Below are 15,453 nucleotides of genomic sequence, written 5' to 3' on the forward strand. Positions count from 1 at the left end.
ATGTTTAGTGCTCTTCGTCCGGCAAAAATTGGCAATTTTTTTTTAAGAATGTGGGTGTAGTTCAGATTTTGAGTGAGCAATAGAGCCTCCGTGATGGTCCGAGTGTATTATTTGACGTTCAAGTTTTACAGTTGGCACCCGAAATCGTCAGAACCGTTGCAAAAAAGTAAAAACAGGGAATGAAAATAAATCAGTTACGCAAAAAAAAAGATGTATTTAAAATTTGTCATGTTTTATTAAATCACTTCCGACACATTTACAACTTTCCTCTGCTCTAAACTAAGACCTGCTTACGCGTCTCCAGTAATCGTAACTTTCTTCATGCCTTTGCTAACAACACGATATTTTCCATCAAATATCACTTACGAACAAAATACATTCGCGGTAAAGTTATCTTTTTGTTTCTTCTTCTGTTTTCTTGCTGTTTTCGCTAGGGCGACAATAAATGAAGCATTCCTTCCGAACATAGTGTGTATCTTCATCTGTTATCTGTACGCGCTAAATTACTGTTATACAAGTATCGTTACAAAAAAAGGGGGAAGGGTAAAACAGCGCTCTAGGGGGGGAAAGCAGGCGGTAGTGATCAGCGGGGGTAAATCGATAGAGCCTAAGGATGTGCACACAATTCATAATCAATCAAATAGGTGAATAAGAAAGGGTATACGTGAGACCTTGATCTCTATAGTCGTATGCATAGGGTAGCGTGCCAATACAATATACTTGATGAATAAACTTACTTATGTACAAAAGATGCTACGTCTATAACTAGCTATAAATATGTATATATCACTATGATTTTTTTTAAAGTCATTCTTCGTCGATTAGTTCTTAGAGTCTGTCCAAAGTGTTTCGAACGGCCAATTTGCTCTAGAGTTATCCTAGGTATGCAACCCATCACTGGTGATCAATGTTCGGCAGTGGAATTATCTCACAGTGGAGTTTTTAACTGGGCTTTTGGATTGTTTTTTGAGCGCAACGATGGATTTGGACACCTAACTAACCCTACTGATATTGCTCAACTATTGCTCCTATAGTTACTATCGCCTCGCACGATTTTTTACATACAAATGAGGTGCAACAACTTCCGCGCGCGTGTGTGTTTATGTATTTAAGTGCGAACAAACCTCTCGTGTTCTATGGCAGTGCTACGTTTCACCGTTGTTTTTTTTTTTCTCTTGGAAATTCGTGTCTTCGAAAGGTCGCGTGCGTTACATTCCTTCATAGGGTTTAGCTATTGAGTGAGTATTTGTCATTTTTTATTCTCATATATATTTTTTTCTAACGGAACTTTTCCCTCAGCTTCGATCAACGTCTCAGTAGAATAAGGTATTTACAGAAAAACAACACTATCATAGTATCATAAAACCCTAAGAGTTAAAATATCAGAAAAACTTGTTTTTTTTGTTCAGCTCGCCGATGATGAAGAATTGAAGCGCGCAATGCGCCAAGCACTTCCCGGTGACTCCCTTGTCGTAATAAGTTACCAATTGCGGGCTGGCGAAGTGAGTGTGAAGCTTCTTCAGTTTAACTCGTAGTTTAACGTAATAGTAATCCTAAGTAATCGGGTATAGTTTTTTCATTGTCATTACTTGAAATTTTCGGCAGCTAGAACCTACCCAATATCTTCTATGTTTTGCAAATTTTCTCAACTCTCCAAAAAACAAGCAAAAGTATCATAGTTGGATTGCTTTTCTCTAAACCTGTCCTGCCGGAAACAAGAAAAGAATCAGCTAGACTTTTGACAGTGAGTGTAATCTACTTCCGTGTTTTCTTGGGTAGGGAACTCCGTATCGTATTCAGAAAATTTCTCGCATGACTGTTTTTTTCTTGACTTTTTGTTCTCGCACTAGTACATATGAAGAGTAAATGTTCTTAACACACAAACCTCCGGTTGGACGGCGTTGGACTTGCTCAGTTCGTGTCTGCCACTTCGATGTCGTTGTCGATCCGGGACGAGCGGATGCCAGTCTTTCCGGTCCATGGGTAGATTTCGGGGCACGGCTGACAGGTGCGCATGTACCGAACGCCTGATTTGTGCCACAGATTGCACACCTTGGGGTTGTTGCAACGCTTGGGACGGTCCTGCGGGGAAAGATCATACGAATTAAGAACTGCTTTTGCAACTGATGAAATTCATGTCAACTCGTCTTAGAAGTTGGCAGCACCATCTCAGATAGCATACAACGTTGTGGGTGTAAAGAAATTGATCACTTAAGCAACTTTGCAAACTTGAAACATTAAAAAAATAGATTACTTTGAAAAGGGCCAACCATTAGACCCGTTTTTTTCAATTTTTTTGTTAGGGTGACCATTTCCATTTTAGGGTGGTCCGAAAAATCAAATTTTTTCACTTTCTTCAAAAAATGACTTTTTTCAAAAATTCATAACTTTTGGATTATTGAGCCGATATAAATTATCGACATATCAAATGAAAGCCAATTAGCTGATCCTTTTTTGAAAAAATACCAGAGTTGCACAATTTTTTTTTTATTTTGGTTTCGTTTTTCATGATTGTATTTGTTTTTTATAGTTTTCATGGTCTCGGGACCAAAGGCGCTATATTTTTATATATTTTTTTATGGAAAGCCGAGGATTTTTCACATTTTTTCTAATTTTTTTTTTGATCTACTAGACCGATTCAGATGATCGACATATAAAACTAAAGCTAATGAGCTAGTCTTGTTTGAAAAATATAACATTCTGAATAGAAATGAATTTTGTTTTCGTAATTATTGATTATATTTGTTTTTAAAGCTTACATCGTTTCGGGACCAAGGGTGCGATATTTTTTCATATTTTTTTTCTGAAAGCTGAGGTTTTTTCACATAATATGTTCGAATACCAGAGAGGTGTTATTTTTCGTTTTTAAGTTATGATTTTTCAAAATTAACATGTTTTCAGTTTTCGTTCAATATTTCTATGTAAATAGACTGGATGTATGTGACTATAATTCAATTAATTGACAAGTGTGTTATTTTTTTGAAAAAGGCTAGCTAGTAGGCTTTAATTTGACATGCAAATTATCTGAATCGGTCCGGTAGTTCAAAGGAAATAAATTTTTCACAAAAGTCATTTTCGGGAAAAAAGGGAAAAATGATTTTTTGGACCATCGGGTAACTTTGAAAAATCATAACTCAAAAACTAAAAAAAACATCTCCCTGATTTCGAGATATGTTATGTGAAAAATCCTCAGCTTTCCATAAAAAATATTTAAAAATATAGCGTCTTTGGTCCCGAGACCATGAATACTATAAAAAACGAATACAATCAATAATGACAAAACCATAACCTGAAATTTTTGCAAGCGTAGCATTTTTCCAAGAATGAATAGCTAATTAGCTTTAGTTTGATATATCGGCCATTCAAATCGGTTCAGTAGTTTACATGTTATGAATTTTTGAAAAATGTCATTTTTGGAAAAAGGGTAACAAGGCGATATTTCGGATCAGCCTAAAATGAAAATGGGCACTCTAACAAAAAAATAAATAAAAAAAATACGGTTCTAATGTTTTGCGATAAAGAACAAAACTACCTTGCTTCACGAAAATCTGAGAACCACTATATCGGTTTGCCATGGAATGGCTGTATAAATCTATATAAATAAATATGGTTTGGTGTCCGTTCCTCATGATTTAACTCAAGAACGAAGCAACGGATTTAAGCAGTTTTTCAGTAATCAGTAATTAAAATTTGATGCGTCTTAGTCTACGTCAGGTTTATATGTCAAAAAAAATATCTATACCGCGAGTATAGATCGCGTACAAAAAAAAATCTGTGGGAATTCGAGTGTTCGAAATGATTTTAAACAAAATATCAATTGTGGGTGAGACGAAGTTCGCCGGGTCAGCTAGTTGTATATAAATTTTATTACAGTTTCCAACAAGTCATCCATACATCGAATAATGGGCACTTTCACAGGAAAAATGTTTTTCTTACAATAACGTTTTCATGTTTTCTTCGAAAAAAATATTTTTGATTTTGTTTAAAGTCAAGAATATCGCATTTTGGCAAAGTTCTGGAACTTCCTAAAATATGAACTTTTGACGAAGACATCAACTTTCTATCTTGTCTAGTTTCTGGAGTCTATTGCATTTTTGTATGAAGGCTCCTGAATAATTCCTCGTAACATTTTCGTATGTAAATTATCGCGTTTGACATGTTCTTGATGTGTTGCTAAACAGCAATGCCAAATAAAATAGACAAATGACAAAACATGAATATTTTTGATTCGAATTAAAGTTTGTATTCCATTTGGGTTGGAGGAAATATGAGTTTTCCGCAGCATTTGGGAATTTTTTGACTCAAGTGTAGCTTTTGAAAAGAGCGTATCGATTTTAGTAAGAAAAATCTTTGATAATTTATATCATAAAAACTATGAGTCCTACCGAAATAGTGTCTTATAAAGAGTTATAGAGTATTGATGACCAAACGTGAAAAAATATACACTGAAAAAAAATTGCCGCTTTTTTATTTACAAAAAAAACTATTTTTGATGAGCTTTGTGGAACATCGAATTTTTATGAATTTTTGAAACTCCGAATTTTGGTTTGTTAACAAACATTTTTAGCCACAAATTATGAATCCTGATATGATTTAAAACAAAAATGCTCTTCATCAATCTCCTTCTAAATGCTGCCATTCTGAAAATATTTCAAATAAAATTAGTAAAAAAAAACGGTTTCATTGTGATTAAACATAATAATGTACTAAAAGCTAGAAAATAATTAGGCAAGTAGCAGTTAGCAGTTATCACACCTCTTCTTCATTAGTCTAGGGCATTGATAAGACTAAAATAAAATCGTGGGGCACGTTGGATTTCCATTATCCACAATTAGCAACATCATCATATGTCCCACGATTATATTTCAGTCTTATCAATGCCCTAGACTAATGAAGAAGAGGTGTGATAACTGCTAACTGCTACTTGCCTAATTATTTTCTAGCTTTTAGTATATTATTATGTTTAATCACAATGAAACCGTTTAACTTAAAAAGTTTTTTTTACTTATTTTATTTTCTAGTTTTTAGTACATTATCTGTTTCATTAGAGTATTTCTCTACAATTAAACCATTGTACTGTATTCTATTAGTCAAATCATTTCATTTGATACCGATATTGAGTGGATTGCATAAAAAAACATAATGTGTTCTCCAAGTCAAGTTCGTTCGTTTGATACACATATCTCAATCAACATTTTTTTGAGATAATATGGAATCAACTGTTTTGTAGCGGCGACCAAATTGGATTTTTCAAGATCATGGGATAAGTAGTTTTAAAATGACAGCAGAGATAAAGGTGTTTTGTAAATTCGGTCAGTTCCTATTGGTCAAATTTCTATTAATGTGGGGCAACCCTACAGACCAGTTCAAACAGTTCAAGCTAAATAAAACCGTTTAAAAATATATATATCGTCATTTTATGGTGGCGGCCATTTTGAATTGGAATTATTCATAAATAACTGTGTTCTAATAATGAAGCCTTTCCATTTGATACCCATATTGATGGGATCATGAAACACGCGGTTTTATAGTGACTGCAGAGATAAAGGTGTGTTCCAAATTTCAGATCAATCGGTCAACAGAAAGGGTGTCAAATTTATAATAATGTGGGACAGCGCTACAGACAAACATGTTACAAACATACAAACATGTTACAGGGCAAGCTAAATAAAACTATTTAAAAATATTTCAAATTTATAATCTTTTTTATAGTAAATAGGACCTTTTAATATGTCTGTCGTGTTATACCGCCATGTTCATAAAATTTTATGAATTCGCTTATAATTTTCAACAACTTTTCCAAATACATCATTATGGAAAAAATATATGTTCAGGAGTTACGTTGAAAAACATTTGAAAACATGTGGGTTAACACAAAACTTAGTGATATATATGATATATATGATATGTATATTAGGCTGTCAAAGAAGTCCTGCGGTATTTCCGCGAGGTGTCGTTGTAAGCGCGTAGTTCTAGTTGTATTCATTGTATCGAGTCATACTATAGCTTGTTGGAATGGTATTTTTGCGCGCTATAATATAGTCTCTGACAGTGTTTTGTTTGGTTAAGTCGTTCGTGAGTTATAGTGTCGCAAATATGGAGCAAAATAAAGAGAAAATCCGACATATTTTACAGTACTACTATGACAAAGGCAAAAATGCATCTCAAGCTGCCAATAAAATTTGTGCAGTTTATGGACCCGATACAGTTTCCATTTCCACCGCACAACGATGGTTTCAACGTTTTCGTTCTGGTGTAGAGGTCGTCGAAGATGCGCCACGCTCCGGAAGGCCGGTCGTCGCAAATTGCGACAAAATCGCTGAATTAGCCGAGAAAGACCGGCATAGTAGCAGCCGTAGCATCGGCCAAGAGCTGGGGATAAGTCATCAAACCGTTATTAACCATTTGAAGAAGCTTGGATTCACAAAGAAGCTCGATGTATGGGTGCCACACACGTTGACGCAAAAAAACATCTTTGACCGTATCGACGCATGTGAATCGCTGCTGAATCGCAACAAAATCGACCCGTTTCTGAAGCGGATGGTGACTGGCGATGAAAAGTGGGTCACTTACGACAACGTGAAGCGTAAACGGTCGTGGTCGAAGCCCGCTTAAGCGGCTCAGACGGTGGCCAAGCCCTCATTAACGGCCAGGAAGGTTCTGCTGTGTGTTTGGTGGGATTGTCAAGGAATAATCTTTTATGAGCTGCTTCCCTATGGCCAAACGCTCAATTCGGACCTGTACTGCCAACAACTGGACCGCTTGAAGGTAGCACTCATGAAGAAGAGGCCATCTTTGATAAACAGAGGCCGCATTGTCTTCCATCAGGACAACGCCAGGCCACACACTTCTTTGGTGACGCGCCATAGGCTCCGGGAGCTCGGATGGGAGGTTCTTTTGCATCCGTCGTATAGTCCGGACCTTGCACCATGTGACTACCACCTGTTTTTGTCCATGGCGAACGAGCTAGGTAGTCAGAAGTTAGCCACAAAAGAGACCTGTAAAAATTGGCTATCCGAGTTTTTTGCCAATAAGGAAGCGAGCTTCTATAACAGGGGTATTATGAAGTAGGCATCTCGTTGGGAACAAGTCATCGAACAAAACGGCGCACATTTGACTTAAAACAGATGATTGTAACTAATTTTATGAACAAATGAAAATTAAAAAAATACCGCAGGACTTTTTTGACAGCCTAATATATGTTAAATTATAGTGACGTGAACTTGTTCGCTGACGACACGGTGATATTAGTTGTAGCAGATACCTTGCAAGACTGTTACAGAAATATGAACCATGAACTACAACATCTAGATGACTGGCTAAAATGGATAAGCCTGAAGCTGTACATAAACAAAACAGAATACATGGTAGTATCGACACGTATTATAGACAGTAGCGGTTTTGATATAAATATAGATGGACAATCTGTGGAGAGGGCATCATTAATCTAATATCTTGGCGTTGTTTTGGACCAAACGCTGCACTTTGACGAATATATAAACTACACCATAAAGAAAGCAGTTCAAAAATATGGAGTGCTTTGTAGGATAAATCGATTTTTGACCTTTGAGAGTAAGCTGACGATCTACAAGGCATTGATTGCTCCACATTTTGATTATTGTGCATCCGTGTTGTTCCTAGCAAACGAGAGACGGTTTGACACCGAATTATATACGAAACACAATAACTTATGGAAGAGATATACATTAGTATAACACAAGGCAAGCAAGTGACCTCAGAACTCTAAACTTCCGGATGTCCTGTACCCAAAATTCTATTTTTTACAAAGGTTATAAGCTTTACAATTCACTGCCAAATGAAGCAAAGACAGCAACAAGCCTCAGAGTATTCCGAAACATATGTAAAGAATTTTTGAAGAATGATCCGGATTTGTGCAATGTTTGTTAGTTAACGTTAGTATAAATGTATGCATGATGACGAAGTTATGACGGATATATTATCTTTTTATGTTGAATGTTTTCTGTTCTTTCTTTTTGTCTAAAGACAATAATAATGATGGTATTAAGTTTGTTTTCAGTTTGCTTATCTTTGTTGTTGAGATTGTTGATATTAGATTTAAAAAAAAAAGCGAAGTCTACAATAGTTTGAGCATCGCGCGCGTAAACAGACATGAACAATTTAGGATTAACCTCATTACAAGAGATTACAAATTGGAAGTCGAGCGAAGCTGGGGATAGCCCTACCGGAATACTCGTAAACACATTTGTTAAATAGATGGATATAACGAGATTTTTCTGAGTTGAGGAAGATTTGATTGCGAGTTCCAACGGACATGTGTATAACCCAAGTTATGAAGGGCATATCAGTTTTGAAATAAGCTAACATCATTTCGAGGGGATTGATGTGAAAACCGGAATGTAGCTGGGGATAGCCTAATCGGAATACTCGTAAATTCATTTGTTAAATAAATGGTTATAACGAGATTTTTTCTGAGTGCGGCAGATCTGATTGCGAGTTCCAGTGGGAATGTTATCCTTAGAATATGAAGGGCCTGAAGTGTTGGCTCGAATTAGGCTTGGGGATGCTCAGCTGTCTGGACTCGGAAGCGATCGCATTAGCAGACCGTTATCAAGAATCTAGTAATTGTAAATTCACGGCTGATACGGACATAGGTATTGGGTTTAATTCCCAATCGGTCAGGTTGGAAATTTTCTTGACATGCCATGGAATAAGAAAGCTTGCGTGCTGCCTTATAAAGTTCATCAAATTTAGAATCTATGTCTGTAGCGCAACCAGTTTGTTTTATATTTATTTTATCTTTTTTACTGGTTCGGATTGATAATACAAAAGTAAATTCTTATAAGTAATCATCTTAAAGATAACTCGTCCGGCTCAAACCTTTGTAGGGGAATGAGGTGGGACCATCATTATTAGTATTAGTATATATATTTTAGATATTGCAAATTAGAGTTTTTTTGTAAATAAAAAAAGTACTATTTTTTTTCTCAGTGTATGTTTTTTCCACGTTTTAAAATCAATAATCTATAACTCTAAGACCCTATTTCGGTACGACTCATAGTTTTTGAGATATAAATTATAAACAGAAAAAAAGTTGCACAAGTGCAGAATATGTCGATTGCGATAATTTACACACTAAAATGTTACGAGTTAAACATGCATAGTAATTTCTCAGAGAAAACATGAAAAAGTTGTTGTTAGGAAAACTTTTTCCTTGTACCACTGTGCTTCCTCCGATGTATGGTAACTTGTTGGTAATTATATGGACTATTCATAATTATATAAATTATATAATTGGTAATTATATGGACTATACATATTAGAAAGAAAAAAGAAATAATTTTAATTTTCAAAATATTTTTTTCTACTAAATTTCGATTTTTTAATTTGTTTGATATTTTTTATTGAAAACGTGAATAATTCCCTACATTTTATTTTTAACCAACATTTTGTAGGTATTATAGTTTTTGAGTTGAGATTTTCGAAAAATTCAAAAAATTCTAACTTTAAAGCTATTAAAAATACAAAAAGTTGATTAAAGCATGAAATGTAGGAAACTATTTATATTTTCATTAAAATCATCAAGTAAATTTTTCAAAATGAAATTTGTTAACGGGATAGCTGGGTCGGGCCGTAAGAAAGGATTTCAATATCCTGAAACTGTGAAGGAAGTAGAAGCTTGCATACAGATAAATTCTGGACTCTCTTATCGTAAAATGGCGGTAAAGTAGATTTGTAGTGAGAGATCAGTTCGGTGTATGAAAGCCAATGTAGGCCTGAAGTTCCTGATCGAAACGCCAGGATTTTTTTTCAGCTATGAAACGGTGAGATGTCAACCAAAAATTCACAACAAAAAAGAAGTCAAAGTTCCCAAAGAAGTTTCTGGTTTGACCAGCGATTTTTAGTTGTGATGGCAAAAGCAAATCATTTGTGACCACTGGAAGTATAAATTCTGGATTTTTTATTAAAAAGTGCCTACAAAAGCGTTTATTATCTTTCATAAAGAAACACGATGTGTCTACATATTTTTGGCTAGATTTGGCTTCATGTCATTATGTCAAAGCAACTTTCAAATGGTACGAAGACTGTGATGTGATTTTGGTTCCTAGAAACGCCAATCCGCCTAACCCTCCTGAGCTTCGTCCGATTTAAAGATATTGGGCTTCAATTTAAAAAAAAACGCGAAGTCTATGAAGAGACGAGCTGAAAACATTGAGGAATTTCGTAGTTATTAACAGTAAAAACATCGGAGTCAGGAAGGTATCCGAAATTACAGTAATGTCTCTAATGGAAGGCATACATTTGAAGATAGATGAGTTTTACAAAAACTCTTCTATTATCTAATTACTATCAGTTTAATCAGAAATTAAATTTCCTTTTCAATTTTGTTTAGCTTCCTATAAAAGCTTTGGTTTGGGAGTTACAGCTGTTTCATAGTTATGCGTTCTTTCTGCCTCAATTTTTATTATCATTACGGTAGTGCTTTCCTTTTTGAAACCTCTCGTAATATCAATTGGTCCGATTATCATCATGTGGATAATCCGGATACGCTGACGTATATTCTCAATTACTATTTATCAATACTTTCCTCCTGAATTTAGGAAGCCTGGTGAGAATCCGTGGTTCGAACAGTTTATTGAATAGGCAATTAAAGAAAGAGAGATATTTTGTATTTGGAAGGTATTTGAGAAGTATTGCTGCAGATACCAATACTGTATTGTACACGATTGGAAAAAGAAACATAATCTTCACAAAGTTATGATTTGGTTCCTGCGGATTCTACTACCTATAAATCCCAACAAAACCAAAGCTGTGTTAATAACAAAACAAAAAGGGCCTCCGACTCCTCCACACATTTCCCTTGATGGCGTATGATGTAACTTTTGTGAATCGTGTAAACAACCTAGGTGTTGTCTTCAAGAGTAATTTAGAGTGGGATGATCATAAAAAGGTCTTGCATATTTAAAAACTTTTACCAATTTCTGGATTGTTTCATCAAAAACTAGTACCGTAATTTCATAGAGTTGTATATTAACTATTACTTTATCAAGTAATTAACTAAAGGGTGTGTCACATCAAATTGCATCACGGAAAAAACGCTGTAGAAATTCGCCCAGTAGACAGTAGAGTAAAATAAAAACTATTAAACAACTTTTGGCATTTTCTTTTTTTTCATACTTCGAGCCCAAGCCCGTATGCTCGCACCTTCCTCTTTACCCCGTCCATAAGGTTCTGTACAACGTCAGGTTGTAGTTTTTTTTGAACAGAAATCCATTTTCTCTTGAAGTCCGCCTCCGATTTGACAACTTTTGGATTCTTCCGGAGAGCCTGCTTCATAATCGCCCAATATTTCTCTATTGGGCGAAGCTCCGGCGCGTTGGGCGGGTTCATTTCCTTTGGCACGAAGGTGACCCCGTTGGCTTCGTACCACTCCAACACGTCCTTTGAATAGTGACACGAAGCGAGAGCTGGCCAGAAGATGGTCGGGCCCTCGTGCTGCTTCAATAATGGTAGTAAGCGCTTCTATAAGCACTCCTTGAGGTAAACCTGCCCGTTTACCGTGCCGGTCATCACGAAGGGGTGCTCCGCTTTCCGCAAGAGCAGATCGCTTGCCACACCATGTACTTTTTGGCAAACTTGGATAGTTTCTGCTTGCGAATCTCCTCCGGAACGCTGAATTTGACCTCTGCGGAGGAGAACAACAGGCCCGGCAGCTGACGAAAGTCCGCTTTGACGTAGGTTTCGTCGTCCATTACCAGGAAATGCGGCTTCGTCAGCATTTCGGTGTACAGCTTCCGGGCTCGCGTCTTCCCCACCATGTTTTGCCTTTCGACGTGGTTAGGAGCCTTCTGAACCTTGTATGTACGCAGGCCCTCCCGCTGCTTGGTCCGCTGGACGAATGAACTTGACAAATTCAGCTTATTGGCGACATCCCGGACCGAACTTCTCGGATCACGTCTAAACTGCTTAACTACGCGCTTGTGATCTTTTTCACTGACGGAGCATCCATTTTTGCCGTTCTTCACCTTCCGGTCGATGGTTAGGTTCTCGAAGTATCGTTTTAGTACTCTGCTGACCGTGGATTGGACGATTCCCAGCATCTTACCGATGTCCCGATGTGACAACTCCGGATTCTCGAAATGAGTGCACAGGATTAATTCACGACGCTCTTTTTCGTTCGACGACATTTTTCCAAATTTACGAAAAATTGACAGTGAAACATGGCCAACGTGATCTATACACTCTTATCTGATTATAAGCGAAAGCTGAAGATATAATTCCTAAAAATTTAATTTCTACAGCGTTTTTTCCGTGATGCAATTTGATGTGACACACCCTTTAGTTTTGCCATTTTTGTTAGATTTTGTTTACTTCCTTACATTACTTTTTTAAAATTTCTAAATACGCAAATATCATTCAAAACCTTTGAATAACTCCTCGTTTCCACATGTTATGACAGCTAGGGCTGTGTCATATTCTTTACAACCTGATTCAGTTGATGTGATATAAACAAAGTGTTGTTTATATTGGCGCATAAAATCGATTGTTGTTGTCTACACAAAGAGTTTTATACAAAATCAAGCAAGTCCGAAATAAGTGTTGTTCAGAATCATTTGCAGCAAATTTTATAGCGGAAGATTGCAGAGAAGTTCGAAATAAGCCGGGGAGCAGTCCTTGAAATTGTACACAAACACAAAGCTTACGGTTCGCTTGCTGATAGATACGGAAGAGGCTATCGCCGGAAGACCGATAGCCGCATGGATCAAAGAATTATTCGGGAAGTGAAGAAATCTCCAAAAGTATCGGTAAAAGTTATTCAGGAAAACCTCTCGTTTGCGGTATCGGCCAAAGCCGTACGCCGCAGACTAGCTGAGCATGGACTTGAGAGCAGATTCACAAAAAAACGGAACCGAGAAAAATTAACTGAAACGGTTGGAATTTGCCCGGAAACAAGTTAATAAACAAGTTGAGGTTTGGGATTGCTTTCATGGGCTGATGTTGGAAATCTAGTGCGAATTCACGGAATAATGGCAGCAGATATCTACATTGACTTCCTTAAAGAAAACCTGAAGAGACTGCTTCGAAAAACTCGTCTACGAAACAGCTTCATTTTCCAACAGGACAACGACCCGAAGCATACTGTTGAGAAGACCAGAGCCTATTTCCGTTCACGCAAAATGACCCCTTGAATAGCCACCAAAAAGTCCTGATCTCAGCTCGATTGAGAACCTGTGGGCCACTAATAAGGACACTCATTTCACGGCTCTCCAGAAAGCGTGAAACGAAATTGACCCTCAGCACCTCCAGAACATGACCGACAGTATGTCCAAACGTCTTCAGCAGGTAATTTAAGCTCCAGGAGACCACACTAAATATTGATGCTTTTAATTTGTTTGCTTTTATTGTGTGATTAGTTATTTCTCGAACACGGACTTTTATACTTGTTTTCTATTTTTATTTTGCCTGCCATTGAAATAACATGTTTGGTTTAAGTTTTATGGATTGAATTCTGTTAAATATGATGGAAATGCAATGAAACATGTTATTTTTATTATGAAGACTCATGAAATTGATATTTTTATTTAGCAAAATTGTTCTTTATTTAAACAAAATTGAGTAAAACGTTATCTACTGCTGTTTTTAATACAATGTAAATAACACTTTGTTTATATCGCTTCAATATCGATTGCTAACAATACCGCACAGCTCTAACTGTCATAAAATGAAGAAACGAGAGGTTACTCGAAGGTTTTGAGTGATTTTAATGTTATTTTTCGGGGATGGACTTTTATTTTTGTCAACGCATATTTGCACACATTAAAGAAGTCATGTAGAGGAGTAAACAAAAAATGGCAAAACATGTTGATTACTTGAAAGAGTAAAAGTTGACAAACAATGTCATAAATTTCAGTTTTTGATAAAATAGTCCAGAAATTGAGAAAAGTTTCTAAGCATCCAAGGTGGGCTTTTTATGCATATCACTGTATCATAGTCATTGTTTAAAACTTTATGGTTCTCTGACACGTCTCAATTTGATAACGAGACATTATGATACTCAAACCAAAATGAAGCCTTTTAAAGCGTTAGTTTTTACTTCTACGGTGATTTCGTTCACACTATAGCTTTGAGTAGGTCACTTCATAAGTTACGTGTGGCTCTAAATGCTTGTGTTCGGTATGTTTATAGCTTATCGAGATACTCAGCTGTTTCACATTTGCAGAAAACCCTAATTGGGTGTTCGTTTACAAACTTTTATAAGTACAGATCTTGTATGATTCTGTTTCGGATTATTGGAAACCTAGTTCCACCAAGTTACCTATTTGAAAAGTTCGTACCATTACGAGGCACTCGGACGAAAAGCGCTAAAATTTCTCAGCACAGTCCCATCTATTATAGCCAACAATTTTTCGTTGGAGGCATTGTGAATTGCAATACTCTGCCAACTTCTATGTAACTACTTAATTCAAAAGCGTGCTTTAATAGAGATCTCCTACTGAACTTCCAGTAGACAACTTATGATAGGTAAAGAGAACAGTTAGTTTTCCACAACAGTTTTAGTTGTCCACATTGTAACATCAAAAAAGATCAGTGTCTTACGTTACAAGATTGAAATAAATAATTAAATAAACAGTTGTAATTCAAAAAGACATGAAAAAGTTATTGTTAGAAAAACTTTTATCCTGGAAAAATGATCATCTTCCAATGTAAGGGCTATATATATTTTTTTAGAAAATTATAAAAAAAATTTAATTTTTTTTAATTCAATTTAACTTTTTAATTATTTTTCTTTAATTTTTTGATATTTTTTATAAAAATTCAAACAAGTTCCTACATTTCATTCTCTGACCAAAATTTTGTAGATGTTATAGGGTTTGAGTTAGAAATTTTTGTAAAAAAATGAGAACAAAACATTGACGTTTTTCAAAAACTAGTCTGATTCTTTTATGCACATTTCAAGTATGCAAAGTTGCTTAGATGACCAACGTCTTTACACCCACAACGCTTCACTGTAATTTAAGATATTGCTTCCAATAGTCAGTCGAGTTGGCATGAAACTGAAAAGGTCAACTATGAGTGCATACTGGTACTCACCGAGTAGTTACATTGGAATGGCTGGAACGAATTCATGCGGGACATCGGCGTTGGATCACGTACCCACTGCAGTGCCTGCCAGTTGGTGACGATGAACACATCTTTCATGGAGTTGATGGCGTCCAGGAACTGAATGAAGCCCTCCTTGTGGTGGGGCTGTGTGAACCAGGCAGCGTGATAGTACAAACCGAATGGCGCCCGGTTGGTGGTGTAGTGGCGTTCGAAGTTCTTCATGATCATCTTGTACACGTTCTCGGCATCCGGTGGGTTCGAGCAGGCGTCACCCATCGAGCAGCGTCCACCGTTCAGATCCTGCCACATAACCATTGGAACTTCCCAGACACCTGTGAATTGTACAACGCATTAGATAGGGGACAAACC

The 15,453-nt window shown here is 36.4% G+C and overlaps 1 protein-coding gene across 3 annotated transcripts in view; it reads right to left on the reverse strand.

Moving 5' to 3' along the window:
• Positions 1–215: 215 nt before the first annotated feature.
• Positions 216–15,453, reverse strand: part of LOC129780566 (mucin-2) — a 437,053-nt gene continuing 421,815 nt past the window's right edge. For all 3 annotated transcript variants that reach the window (XM_055788951.1, XM_055788949.1, XM_055788952.1), the window contains 2 exons: positions 15,073–15,416; positions 216–2,082 (listed from right to left, as the gene is read on the reverse strand). In XM_055788951.1, the coding sequence (XP_055644926.1) occupies positions 1,912–2,082; positions 15,073–15,416 (515 nt within the window). In that variant the 3' untranslated portion in view covers positions 216–1,911. The remainder of the gene's footprint in view (positions 2,083–15,072; positions 15,417–15,453) is intronic.

Source organism: Toxorhynchites rutilus, chromosome 3 (genome assembly GCF_029784135.1).
Source record: "Toxorhynchites rutilus septentrionalis strain SRP chromosome 3, ASM2978413v1, whole genome shotgun sequence".
In the NCBI taxonomy this organism is placed as follows: Eukaryota; Metazoa; Arthropoda; class Insecta; order Diptera; family Culicidae; genus Toxorhynchites; species Toxorhynchites rutilus.